General features: G+C 34.8%; 1 protein-coding gene across 1 annotated transcript in view; it reads right to left on the reverse strand.

The window, feature by feature from the left end:
* The window catches only part of LOC121313146 (adenylate cyclase type 1-like), a 157,950-nt gene that overhangs the window by 41,089 nt on the left and 101,455 nt on the right, over positions 1 to 15,406 (reverse strand). Inside the window, exons 12-14 of the mRNA XM_041245361.1 lie at positions 5,991 to 6,080; positions 4,019 to 4,275; positions 2,597 to 2,723 (exon numbers count right to left, since the gene is read on the reverse strand). Coding sequence (XP_041101295.1) covers positions 2,597 to 2,723; positions 4,019 to 4,275; positions 5,991 to 6,080 — 474 coding nt within the window. The remainder of the gene's footprint in view (positions 1 to 2,596; positions 2,724 to 4,018; positions 4,276 to 5,990; positions 6,081 to 15,406) is intronic.

Here is a 15,406-nt window from a genome sequence, read left to right on the forward strand (position 1 = left end):
CCACTTGAAGACCCCAGAGAAGTACCCTACTAAGCTCAGTCCAGACGGTTGTCCTGCTGATGTGCTAGGGAGGCTGCACTGTGGTTGATTCCTGGAGCCAGCTTTGCAGCTGTTGTGTGTGCTGACGTGCAGGGAGGCAAAATAGGCTGACCGTGGAGGCAGCATTACACTTCAGCCATCAACACCAGGCAGAAGGATATCTACATCATCAGATGGAAGGAACTGCAGATGGATCACATTAGTTTACCGTAAAAGAAGCTGTGTCTTAGTTGGTGCTTATCTTGGCAAGAGCCGAGTCCAATATCAGCATGAAGTTTTAACACATACTTTCATGTAATGTAAATCATGTATGTAGGCCAATATACTCAACAAAAAAAAAAAAAAAAAAAAAAAAAAAAAAAAAAAACCTCAATATCACAAATGTAATGTAATGGAGGAAATAAAAATATTTTAATTTCAATGAAAATCTCAAACAGTAAAAAAAAAAAAAAAGATGCCAGAGTCTCAATATTTAACTAATATTACAAAATTCAATGTTTTCAACAGCACTGAAAAAAAAGTTACTGACAAGCTGTGAAAATGGGAAATAGTAAACAGTACCACTTTGAAATGTACCTTTTTATGACTCCTGTCAGGACACTTTTTTTTCGCACACTTGATAACAATGCTTATTACGTGTTCTAATTCTGCAACTTTTCCACATAACGCCAGTTGATGTAGAATCCAGTGTAAGAAAATGGGTATGTCTGCATTTCCTTCTTTCATTTTTCCAGCTTTCTACTATTAGACAATCCACTCTTTGCTCAGTCATATATTGTGCACCCTCTGTTGTAATTCCACTAGTTACTAGTTTCTTCCAAGGTAATTCTGCACTTTCCATGGCTTCTTGAAGTTAAAAAAGTAATTTCCTTTAATTGAGACTCCATAGCATCTTTAATTTCCAGTAAACTCAAAATGTGTTGCTTTGTGCGGCGCATCACAGTGACGTTGTATGGTATAATCTTTCATAACTGTTGCACTGTGAATCAGACATGTTGCCTTGTCGTCAAAATTATTCAGTGAAAAAATAACACAGTGTAACAATTTTTTTTTTTTTTTTTTTTTTCCTGGGTAGTAAGTGTTATTTCCTAATTGCTTATGCCTCAAGTATAGACAATGGCTATTATTCCCCCACAAACTTTGCCTTTGTGACCAGGACAGTGATATTTCAAGTAATACAAAAATGACTACAAAAGTTTTATAAGTGAGTAGTTTTTCGAGATTTACGATTATACTGTATTTACACAGCATTTTTGAGTGCTGTGTCTGTTGATAGCTCATTTTCAGTCAATGTAAGCCACCTCCACATTCACAATAAGCTACTGATGAAAAGATACATCTGGACTGCTGGGGCATTTAATATCACGTAGTCACGGGTAAGTCTGACATTATCGTGCACATTAAATTATCACTCACAATACGTGCAGTGTGCACAGTATGGTATGTAAATTAGCTAATTATTGTGCACGTAAATTAATGTGTTCCCTGTTAGTAAACAGGGCTCTAAATTTAGATTTATCGTGCAAGTTAGGCTCACTACTTTACGTATGCGCTAACTCCAAAGTCAGTGCCCTTTTGTAAATGAGACCCTTTATGTCAATTGATAGTTATACACTTTATATATACAAATTGGTGTTTGATGCTTTTCTATGGTACAGCTCTGTTCTGTAGCATCGCACTTGGCCAGGTAACCTAGATTTAACATTGATTCTTTGGGAAGAAAACTCAAACAATTTGAAATGTCCTACATAGATAGCACATGTCATTTATTCATGTCATACAGTACATGGAGGGCATCTTTAAATCTCAACTCAGAAATATGCATTTTTTCCTATGTTTATTGAGAAAATTTTCCAACCCTGGTTTATATCAACCATTTATTTTTAGGGTTAATCCCAAGAGATTTCAGGGTTTTTCCTAAATAGTGTAAAATGCTGTAATAAAATTCAGTTGTGATTTGTCTTGGCAGGGTATGCAATATGTTAATAAAATTGACCCCTTCATAAATTATACAAAGAAAGTCTAACAAAATAATAATACAATTGTGTAATGTTTTCATATATTTATTCATACTGGAAAAATATATATAAAAGGGGTCATGACAGGTCAGAGTTCCAGCTTGTGTACCAATAAGCGTAACTTGAAAGCTAAAATATTATTTTAAGTTGGAATGCCCTTGAAACATGCTTTCATAAAGATACTAATGTTTGTCTAGGTCATCCCCACATCAAAATTGTAATTGTTAATACCTCAAGACACTTTCTCACCGTGCAGGGCTAGAAAGGCACAACTTTTGCATTCTCAACAGACCTGTCTTGGCAGAAACCTCCCCAGAATTTGGTCAACTTGAGGGAAAGAGGGGAGGGAGCACAGTGTTCAATATGGAACATGATTACCAACTAAAGGCTACAACTGCTTTCGTTTCTTAATGTAATTTAACAATGTATCAAAAAATCTTATATACCAATCATGCTTTTATATCACTAGGTTCCTGCGATTTCCCTTTTGAATGAAGTTATATTGATCGCAAATATAGTTCTTAAACAAAGCTTCTTACCTGTGCAGCCCAGAGGTAGTCCAGACGTAACTTGAGGTCCAGTTGTCTGGAGTGAAGTGCCAAAGTACAGGAAAACAGCAACATTGTTAAAATCGGTTCATATCCTCGTAAGTAAAATGAACCTCCTCTTCAGAAAAGAAGAAAATGCAAATGTTTAGATACAATATTTGGGGCTAAAAATATATATAACCCATTATTCCAAGTATGCATATTCTCATCAAATTATTTTCCTATCTTTGTGGAAATCAAATATTTTATTTCTAAATCATATCTAGTAATTTATAAAGTGCTCTTCTTTAAAAATGCAGCAAATGTAATTAAATAAGGCATAACTGGTGCATTTCCTACTCTAAATATATAAACCTTACCCTGAATGCACTGGTTAACCTGATACTGCATGAACTTACATATTCAATACATAAAGTAAAATGTAATACAGTTACTTAAAATGACTGAAAATGTTTCTTCTTTATTTATACATTTCCTGAAGCCATTATGATGTGACAGTATATAATGGGCTTTATTCACAAAACTTTATAGACTGCTTTAATAATGTTTTTTTAAGGCCTGCTTTGATTAATTAAAACTTTTTTTAAAGCACTGTTTTACCTAAGAGACTTTAAAAAATAAATAAAATAAAACATTCCTAAAACAATCTTAAGTTTTGTGACAATGGCCCAATGTGTCCTATGAAAATAGCTGCTATTACTGCTTAGCATTATTTTGGATACAGTAAAGCCATAAACATTTGTGAAAAAACACAAACATTTTTGTCATGAACACTAAATTCCATTAACAATACATACTTTGTATATTGCAACAGGTCGCAAACATTTCTAGAGCAAAATAGGTTTCATGGGTGAGATTCGCCAAATATTTTCATCGCAAAAATGTATGGCTTTACAGTATTCATAATTAACAGCATTATTTTTTCAGATGATTGTTGTGTGTTCGTAGAATATGTCAATCAGTTTCCCAGGCACATGGCAACAGTCTGAAAATCTATGCCCACTTTTAATGTATGGCACTGAGCAAGTAGGGGCCATGCCTGAGTATGCATTGGGGCACAGCCATTTTTAGATTGCTTGTCATATGAGTCGGGATATAGAAATAAGTATCCTTTATTCAGAGATGAAAGAGATTCATTTTAATGTTGCATACTGTACTGTATATAATGTACTACATATATTCATGAATTCATACATACATAGAGTAGCTATGCTGATGCCCAATTAAATACAAAAGGCATTTCTAACTAAACATCCAGCCAAAAAGTCAGCTCAAAGCATCCGAACACATGCATTATGTTAATTACTGTAATTTGAAGCTATTACTCATTGATCAACTTAATTGTGTGAGGTTCATCAAGCCGACACTGAGTGGAGGGTTGATCAACAGAACACAACATAACTTGGCACTTACCCCAGTGATTTTCTGAATCCACTGATTTCAAGAATAACTATGTACAAAATAGTGACAAGGAAGAGCAGGATCATTTTTGCCAATGAGGAAACACGTAGAAATATTGCAAGGGTTAGAGTCCCGACGACGCACGAGAGAAAGGCATAGTGGGCTGTACTGCATGAAAGCTCTGCCATTGTTTTGTTCACTCCATTGGAGTTGATGCTCACTATAGAACTGCTGGAGATGTTGTTCCAAATCTGTGGCATACAGCCAACCTTAAAGAAATTAAGCAGAAAGAAACACTCACTGATTATAATGAGGATAGATGTTGATGTAGAATAAATGCATTTGAAATAACAATTGTGTAAGTATGTACAGCTGTGGCCAAAAGTTTTGCATCACCTACAATTTTAGGATTCACTCATCTATTTGTTTATATTTTTTTTATTTATTTATTTTTTTAAACTACATGAACATAATTTTGATATTTTATTTAACATCATGTAATCAAAGAAACTACAAAATAGTATTGCAAGTGTCCACCGTAAGCCATAATAATAGTACAGTATTTCATGTTAGATTTTGAAATGTCATTTTTTTTATTTGTTGGTTTTCCATTAGTTATTTGGAAAACTACAAAGTGGTATGCAATTCAATATGTTAAGGTAACATTATTCAGCAGGTTTAATTCGACTTAATGAAGCAAATGAGTTAATTCTATAGGGTGATGCAAAACTTATGTCCCACTGTAAAAGCTGTATCTCCTTTCTTATTATTTAATATCGCTCACATTAGTGCCAAGTAAGCAGATCTGACAAAACTACATTGAAGGCTGATAGCAGCTGCTCGGCTGGGAGATGCTTTTGTATTAAACACAAAAAAAAAATAAAAAATGAAATGAGCATTCTGTTGTTGCCTGACCTGGGTTTAGAAACCATACCGTTTTTGAGTTAGAAATTCTATTAAATAGAGAGCCTTACAAGACAATTATTGTTAGTTATGTTAATTGTTTTTTTTTTGGTGGATTTGGTTTATCCTTCATTCGTGCTAAGCTAACACAGAGGTTTCTCTTCAACAGTAATAGAAAAGGAAAGCAATGGTGAAACACATCCAGTTTCCTGAATCCTGAGTTTTCAAATCATGTACTTTAAATTGATTTGTTTAAAATCAACTTTAATGTCCTTTTTCCCTAGTATATGAGGTAAACTTCTTTCAAAAATATAAATAAAAAATAATATAATTTCAGAATCTTTCTCTGCGTTAGGTTTTTTGCTCACCTAATGTAAAAATGAACAATAACATAATCAAACTAAAGACCTATGAATCAAAATCTTTAATCAGAAGACAAAATAAAAGCTAAAAGCAAAAAACGTTTCGGAAAGAGCAAGGGAGCACATTACTACAAATAAAGATGTTTGGCTTTTCAAGGAGATCCAGTATGAGCTGCATTTACTTTTCAAAATGTTAATATAGAAAAGCTCAAACTTAACCCTATTTCAACGCTATGATTGACTACTTATTTTAATACTTGATAACCAGTATATTAAAAAAAGTGTTAATATAAAAGAGAAACACATTTGGTTACATGTTGAGTTATTTGTTATCATTTGTTTTATAGTGTCTCTTAAAATAAACTAACACACTAATTTCTTTATTGGATACAGAAGCACTTGTCTTCTATCAACCTTCCAGATTTGCTGTGACAGCTGACTAACAAAGAGATCCTGTGCTACTAAACAGAAATAAAAAATTGTTTATGCAAGCAAAGGACAGTCCATTTACATACATGAACTGAATATTGCAGGTGTTTTTTTTTTTTTTTTTTTTTTTAATTGTTTTACTTGTCCAACCTCTGGAAATAGCTGGTTTAATGTGTTACAAAGAGAAAAGACATCAACTGTTCTTTGGCATTTGGTACAATTATTTGAATTTCAAATGTTTTCTTTTCAATAAAAAAACTTAAACACAATTCAAATGTATATTGGCTTACCACACATCCTTGGGCCACTGCGTAAATTAAGACCACTATGAACACACACAAAATTGTTCTAATTTGTATGGTCAGGCACCCTGGAAAACACTAAACAAAGAACAAATAGCTTTAATAATGTCCAGTATGTAGTTTTACACTTCACAAAAGTTGCTCAAATAAAAAACATATATACCAGTGCCATGAAAAAGTATTTGCCCAGTCTGATTTTCTGCATTTTTGCATATTTTTGACACTGAATGTTACCAGATCTTCAACCTAAATCTAATATTAGATAAAAGGGACCCTGCGTGAACAAATAACACAAACGTTTGATACTTATTTCATTTATTTATTAAAGAAAGCTATGCAACACCCAATGCCCTTGTGTGAAAAGTAATCGCCCCCTTAGACTCAATAACTGGTTACGCCACCTTTAGCAGCAATAACTGCAAGCAAAGGCTCCCTGTAGTCTCTTACAGTGCTGTGGAGGAATTTTAGCCAAATCCTTCATGCAAAACTGCTTCAACTCAGTGACATTTGTGGGTTTTTGAGCATAAACTACTCATTTCAGATAATGCCACAACATCTCAATGGGGTTTAGGTCTGGACTTTGACTAGGCCATTCCAAAACTTTAAATTTCTTGTTCTTCAACCATTCTGATGTAGACTTGCTTGTTTGTTTTGGATTATTGTCTTGCTGTGTTACCCAGCTGCGCTTCAGCTTCAACTCAAGGATGGATGGCCTGACATTCTCCTCTAGAATTCTCTGATACAGAGAAGAATTCATGGTTCCTTCAATGATGGCAAGTCATCCAGGTCCTAATGCAGCAAAGCATCCCCAAATCATGACACTACCACCACCATGCTTGACCGTTGGTATGAGGTTCTTACTGTGGAATGCAGTGTTTGGTTTTCGCCATACATAATGGAGCCCATGTTGGCCAAAAAGTTCCACTTTTGACTCATCTGTCCATAGAACATTGTTCAGAACTCTTGAGGATCATCCAGGTGCTTTTTGGAAAACTTGAGACGAGCATTCATGTTCTTCTTAGTGAGTAGTGGCTTCCACCTTTCTTCTCTGCCATGAATCCCATTTTTGCCCAGTGTCTTTCTGATGGTGGAGTCATCAGCACTGACCTTAGCCAAGCTGAGAGATGTGCAGATCTCTGGATGTTGTTCTAGGGTTCTTTGTGACTTCCTGGACGATTTTATGCCTTGCTCTTCGAGAGATTTTGGCAGGAAGGCCACTCCTGGGAAGACAGACTACTGTCCCAAACTTTCTCCATTTGGACAATATGGCTTTAACTGTGTTTTGGTGAAGCCCCAGAGCCTTAGGAATGGCTTTGTAACCCTTTCCAGACTGATAGGCATCAACATCTTTTTTCCAGAGGTCTTAAGGAATTTATTTTCATCGTGGCATGATGTGCCTCTAGAACCTGTGTGCTGACAACTTTACTCTGATGGGAAGGGCCAAAGTTAGTCAGATTTATACTGGGCAGGGCTGGCCCAAATCAGGTCTGATTGTTAACCAAAGTATTCAAAACAGCCAACCCTAATTATCCCTTTAACTGGGTTGAGTTAACTAGGGGGACAATAATTTTTTCACACCTGTAGATTGCATGTTTAATAACCTTGCATACCAAACAAATGAAAGAAGCACCAAACTTTGGTGTCATTTTTTCTCTCAAACTCCATCTATATACTACTACAACCCACAAAAAGATCTGACCAAATTCAATATGAAAAATGTGCAAAAATGCAGAATATCAGACAGGGGGCAAATAGTTTTTCACAGCACTGTGTGTATGTGTGTGTGTGCGTGTGTGTGTGTGTGTGTGTGTATATATATATATATATCATGTTTCTCCAGTATTTTAGCAAAGTGCAATTTAACAATAATTCAGGTGATATAAATACCATTCATAGACATCTTGTGGGGGGTTGTAATCAAGTTGTAATCATGACATCACATGCAATGAAATTGATAATTATATGTATCTTTGTATTTTTCTTGTATTTCTTTGAATGTATGAATGGTTAACATTTCTAGTGGACCTTACACATAATGTAAATATTTCTGTATACAGCACTAAAGCCAAATGTAAGTTTATGTATACAGGTATGGCCAAAAGTTTTGCATCACCTTATAGAATCAACTCATTTTGCTTCATAACGTCAAATGAAACCTGCTGAATAATGTTATGTTAACATATTAAACTAAATACTGATTTATAGTTTTCCATATACTTAAAGAAAAACTGACTGAAATCTGACATGGAATATTGTACTACTATTATGGCTTCAGGTAGAATTTTGGAATATCATTTTGTAGTTTCTTTGCGATATTTGTAACTCTGGTAAGGACCATTCTACAGTCTCAAGACCATTCTCAAAAATAAATTCTACTATTCTGCAAGAGGATTTTTTTTTTTTTTTTTTTTTTTTTGAGGATTATCAAAACATGTCTTTTTTGGCAAAAATATGATCCTGCATATGCAAGTATTTGTACGTATCTGACCTGCACTGCTCATATTCTCAAAGCCTATGTACATCCACAAATATAACGCTACAACTGGTCAGTGGTCAAAGCTAAGAAAAGGAATCTATATTTTTCAAGATATTTGGTTGATTATTATCCATATATTATTACAGTTTCTCTTTAACAAGAGAAAATCATTCAAGTAACATAGCCTCTTTATAAACCTAAAATCATGGGTTAGAAGTGCTTTGAGGAGGCTCTATATAAATAACAGTTGATTTTATATTTTACCTCAATCCACTATGCCCCCACTGTGTGCCAGTGTTTGCCTCCTCCTCCCTAACCTGCTTTTTTTGGCTTTGGGGAGGGCAGCTATCCTGCCCACCCTGCCCATGGCTCCCCTAAGGTCTGCCTCTCCACTTATCAGCAAGCTAATTTATGGGCAGTGGTACCTGGAAAGGCGAGGCCAAATAATGTAGTATAAGTCATGTACATTGTAGTAGTGTTATCTAGTTTGTTTTAATAAATCTATAGCATGAGTTTTTTTGACTGAATCTACACTGTTTTGCCTTTCTATTTCATGACCAGTAAGATCATTAACACAATAATGATAAGATTACAACTGTACTGATTTTACCAAACCATGTTAATTACCACATTCAGTTCCAGCTTGTGTGTTTGTTTCTTTTCTAACAAATTCCCTTTAATTTGTCATGTTTGTCTTTGATCTATCAGTTTTTCTTGCTCTTAAAACTGGACGAGGTATAATGATTTAATGATGAGTCACAGTAGTGTAGCTTTTTACTTTCCATTTTTAAACATTACTTTCCTTTTTTTTTTTGGTCATTTTTGGTGAGCAGGGAAACAGTCAGTACCTTGTGCCTTTTTAAGTGGGAATTAGTGGGTTGACTTTGACCTCCTATCTAACATAGCTCCTGGTTTTCATTACCAAATTGTACAAAAATGCAAAATGGCTAATTATATATTTTTTTTACATTTTAGTATCACAAATGGGTGACTAGTATCATCTTTTTCAAAATATATTTTGACAGGGTTACAATAAGCTTACTGCATTCACTTTTGTATTTATATGACCAGGATTTCTATATAGAAACATATTTATCCAGGTATGCTTTTTGGAATACAGCAAACTCAAATGGCTAGGTGTTTTACATAAGACAGTAAACCCATTGTAACCCCATAGTTTATCATTGAAGAGGAGATTTGCCAGTTTTGTTAAAGTAATTAAGAAACTTTTAAAAAAGCACTGTATTTGGTTTATTTGATAGTGTTTCTTTGTAAAACACCAGTCACAAGCCTTTTTACACCTATGTGCTGGTAATTTTCTCCATGTGGGAAACATGCAAAATGTATCTACATATATTTTACATGGCTATTCAAATTAATAGCCAATAAATATGTAGACAAGTTGCTATATATGTGTTCTGTGAACCTCAGGAAAGAATACAAAAAAAAAATAAAAAATAAAAATAATCACTGAAATCAAGCAAATATGTTTACTATAGAGAATCAGCATTTCTAATTTTTATTTTATTTTTAGCTCTATATAGCTTTGAGCTATTTTCAATGTACCTACTGCAATTGTTTGTTGTTTTTTTCTTTGTTTTTGATTTTGCAATACAGTTGACCAAGTCGCACATGCCATTATTGAGGTCTCTTCGTTTTCGGTTTTTATTTTTGGTCACGTAACTTGAATGAGACTATGATTCTGTTTCATTGTTAATGTTTTAAGGCAACAGACAGGGCTGGAGATGCAACCGACCAGAGAAGAACTAACAGAGCCGGGGACAGCGGCAAAAAAACATCAATTTAACCACCAAAGTCTCTTTTAAGCGCGATCCAAATCTGTTTTAAAAATGTGAAAATTTAAGATTTTTTTTTTTTTTTTAAAGTATTTATTTTCAGAATGGCATAGGGAAGCGTTGTAGTTCAAGAATAAGCACTACTACATCACTACTTTAATCAATCATTGGTGTTCAATTCAGACATTAAAAATATCATGTACACTAAGGTTTCAAAATTCTACTGGCGTATTGAAATCTGTCAGTGGTTTTCCCGTTTTGAAAAGAAGTGCCGACCCATGGTAATATGGTGTGAAATCAGGATAGAGTATTTAAAATATCCATTTTATGTATACAGTTAGCACTCGGATATCCATTACTCAGATACACGTCAGTTACGTTTTACTGCCCCTACATTAAGAATAAAATCAATCCCCATTATACATGTAACAAATTAATGCACTTACCTGTCACACGCGATTTCCGACTCCATCACCAGTTTTGTGATACAAAGCACATCTCTTCAGTGTTACAATTTATTTGAATATCCACGGGGGCCCACATTTTTTTTTTCTCTCTTTATTCCAAATCAGTGTGAAGCAGTTGCTATTAATTAACAGACAATAAATCTACCCGCTACCAAACCACGCCCCAGTCTTGACTGCTTAGGAATATGGATGACAGCGGCAATTTCTTTATATATTTATCTTTAATTATATCTTTGTTGTGTCTTACTGTATTTTGCTTTATGTTTTACTGTTTGTGTGGTTTTTTTTTTCGCCTTTTTTTAGCTTTTTTTGCAGTAAATAGTGAAACCCTGTGCAGTTACAAAGCGCTTCCTCCATTTTCACCTGACGAAAATGCAGCCAAAACAAACAGACAAGCGATGTAATATTTAATCATTAAACAGTTTTAGATACTGTGATGTATTTAGTTGTTTTTGTGCATTTTCATTTGCAAGTGAACTGTGACATTAGGGCTTTATCGAGCACTATATTCTTTGGATGCAGTTTTAATTCTGCAAACTGCATTGTTCTTTTTTTATTTATTTATTTATTTATTTATTTAATATTTTGCTAAATTGCATTGCCTTTTACCTTGTATGCAATTCTGTGCATGAGTAAAATTTTGATTTAATTTTGTTGCTGGGTCATTAATTTTACATACTGCTACAATATATACCAGATTTGAAAGTATGTACTGTATTACAAACCACATGTCGTCTCATTATCATATCATTCTGAATTAAAATACTTCTGTTGAAAATACTAGTACTGTACCAAAAACCAATACAGTACATCTAAATTGAAGCCTGCTTATTTTAAAACACAGGCTTTTCAGGTGTATATTTTTCATATTGTACCATTTTTGTTTTCCCTGAAAAACAGACAAGGGTTGGAACGGGCCAAAATGAAATAATCAGATATGCGTCACACGCATTTAACCGTCACTGAAGTCAACATTTTATAGGGTCAAATATGTGAGTGCTGACTGTATATATATATATATATATATATATATATATATATATATATATATATATATATATATATATATATATATATATATATAAACATGCTCAAATTTGTTGGCACCCTTACAGCTCATTGAAATAATGCTTCATTCCTCCTGAAAAGTGATGAAATTAAATGCTGTTTTATGATGTATACTTGCATGCCTTTGTATGTCATAGAATAAAAAAAAGAAGCTGTGAAAAGAGATGAATTAATGTTTATTCTACAAAGATATTCTAAAATGGCCTGGACACATTTGTTGGTACTCCTTAGAAAAGATAATAAATAATTGGATTATACTGCTATTTCAAACTAATTAGTTTCTTTAATTAGTATCACACATGTCTCCAATCTTGTAATCAGTCATTCAGCCTATTTAAATGGAGAAAAGTAGTCACTGTGCTGTTTGGTATCATTGTGTGCACCACACTGAACATGGACCAGAGAAAGCAAAGGAGAGAGTTGTCTGAGGAGATCAGAAAGAAAATAATAGATAAGCATGGTAAAGGTAAAGGCTACAAGACCATCTCCAAGCAGCTTCATGTTCCTGTGACAACAGTTGCAAATATTATTAAGAAGTTTAAGGTCCATGGAACTGTAGGCAACCTCCCTGGGCGCGGCCGCAAGAGGAAAATCAACCTCAGATTGAACAGAAGGATAGTGCGAATGGTAGAAAAAGTACCAAGGATAACTGTCAAAGAGATATAAGCTGAACAAGGTGAAGGTACGTCAGTTTCTGATTGCACCATCCGTCGCTTTTTGAGCGAAAGTGAGCTCCATGGAAGAAGACCCAGTAGGACTCCACTTTTGAAAGAAAAACATAAAAAAGGCAGACTGGAATTTGCAAAATGCATACTGACAAGCCACAATCCTTCTGGGCTAATGTCCTTTGGACAGATGAGTCAAAACTGGAGCTTTTTGGCAAGTCACATCAACTCTATGTTCACAGATAAAAAAATGAAGCTTTCAAAGAGAAGAACGCCATACCTACAGTGAAACATGGAGGAGGCTTGGTTATGTTTTGGGGCTGCTTTGCTGCACCTGGCACAGGGTGCCTTGAATCTGTGCAGGGCACAATGAAATCTCAAGACTATCAAGGCATTCTGGAGCGAAACGTACTGCCCAGTGTCAGAAAGCTCTGTCTCAGTCGCAGGTCATGGGTCCTCCAACAGGATAATGACCCAAATCACACAGCTAAAAGCACCCAAGAATGGATCAGAACAAAACATTGGACTATTCTGAAGTGGCCTTCTATGAGTCCTGATCTGAATCCTATCGAACATCTATGGAAAGAGCTGAAACGTGTAGTCCGGAGAAGGCACCCATCAAACCTGAGACAGCTGGAGCAGTTTGCTCAGGAAGAGTGGGCCAAACTACCTGTTAACAGGTGCAGAAGTCTCATTGAGAGCTACAGAAAACATTTGATTGCAGTGACTGCCTCTAAAAGTTGTGCAACAAAATATTAGGTTAGCGGTCCCATCATTGTTGTCCATGCCATTTTCATTTGTTTTATTATTTACAATATTATGTTGAATAAAAGATCAAAAGCAAAGTCTGATTTCTATTAAATATGGAATAAACAATAGTGGATGCCAATTACTTTTGTCAGTTTCAAGTTATTTCAGAGAAGCTTGTGCATTCTTCGTTTTTTGTGGAGGGGTACCAACAAATTTGAGCAATAAGTCAATAAGGGAAAAGACCTTAGGCAGAAAATAATTTTTTGTCGTGCAGCTGGAGAGGGATACAAATAGATTTCCAAGCATTTGAGTATCCCAATTCCAACTAATGTTTCTATTATCAAGAAGTACAAGACTCATGGTACTGTTATAATGATCCCTCAGTCTGGAAGAAAGAAGGTTCTTTCAGCAAGTAGAAGAATTGTGAGGAAGACTAATAACAATCCAAGATTGACAGCCAAAGATATTCAAAGTGAATTGACTGCAAGTGAGACTGGGGTTTGCATTTCAACCACAGGTCGAGTATTGCATGGTGATGGTCTCAATGGTCGCAGGCCAAGGAAAAAGTCAGGAAAACAAGGACAATCGCTTAAAGTTTGCAAAACGGCATTTGAATGATGGATATGAGTTCTGGTCAAAGGTTTTTTGGAGTGATAAAACAAAAATCTGGCTATTTGGTCATGCTAATAGTCATTACATGTGCTTTCTGTGAAGCATGGAGATGGTAATATCCTTCTATGAGGCTGTTTATCCTCTAATGGCACAGGAAATTTAGTTCCAATGCATGGTAAAACTATATGTTCCAACACAACAACAATATAATGCACACATCAAAATCTAATGGTTAAAGAATAAATTCAAGGTTTTGGAAAGTCCTGATCTTACTCCAATTGAAATCTTTGGTAGAAGGGTATGCATAAGAGGTCCTCGGAATTTGACAATTTTGCATTGAAGAATGGTCAAAAATCACTAAAGAATCATGCCAAAAGCTCACTGACAAATATCCGAATTGTTTAAAAGAATTGTTTATTGCAAAAAGTGCCTAGCTATTAATACATTTTTTCATCAGGGTGTGAATACTTTTGAATTAGCATTTTTGGAGTTTTGCACCCAAAAAAAATTAAATAAATAATTGTAGACATCTATTTCTTGTAACTTTTTCCCTCAAAAATGCTAAAGTTTTGCTACAAAAGATTTCTCCAATAATTATTTGTTTTTGAGAAATTTTTAGAAATTATAAATTTTCATTGAGGTATGTAAACTTTTGACTACAACTATATATATATATATATATATATATATATATATATATATATATATATATATATTAGTAAATAACCTGACCTCTCCTGCCGAAATATCCTTTTTATAACTGTGTTCCCGACACAAGGGCAACAATGGTTGTGACCCGTAACGTGGGAACACCACCTACATTCCCGTAAGGAAGTCAGGGCAAAAAAGTTGGTTAGTTTCCGTCTTAATCACAGGCCAGAATTTCCAGTATATTATATATATATATATATATATATATCTATATATATATATATATATATATATATATTATATATAACAGGTAATTATCTTCCTGCCAGAAGGACGGTTTTTGTACACGTTTACGATCAATTTTCATTCCCCCATTTTATCACCTGCACCTGGTAGTTATTGTATAGTTGCTCAGGGCTGCTGAGTAGAAGGAACTAAAAGGTGCGCTTTGTTTCCGAGCAGTCATATTAAGATCATAAGTCTTGTGTCAACCTGTGTGGTTATTTGTTTATGTTGCTGGTAAACATGGTAGCCGTCCTGCGAGCTAGTCAGGAAACTGCAACAAATGTTTAGTCAGTGCTGCGAAGGAGCTAGGTGTTTGTTTTGTTTTGTTTATTTTTGTAATTAAAAGTGCTCGTCAGCGGTATTTCTTTTGAACCTGTGTGTGGGTCGTGATTTGGAATGGAAAAGAACCCGAGCGAGCCTGTGTGGCAAGCCAGCTGTTACATATGGTGTCAGAAGTGCCCTTCTGACTCAACACACAAAAATAGACCTAAAAGATTTGATCGCTCAAATAAATAAGAACACCGCTCCACAAATTGAGCAAAATAAGAAATGGAGATTGGAGATGAGCCAAACGAGCTGGAGCTGCAAGAGGAACCCCGCAGTCTCCAGCACCAGAGGAACTGGTGCTGTATCC

Source organism: Polyodon spathula, chromosome 3 (assembly GCF_017654505.1).
Source record: "Polyodon spathula isolate WHYD16114869_AA chromosome 3, ASM1765450v1, whole genome shotgun sequence".
NCBI classification, from domain to species: domain Eukaryota; kingdom Metazoa; phylum Chordata; class Actinopteri; order Acipenseriformes; family Polyodontidae; genus Polyodon; species Polyodon spathula.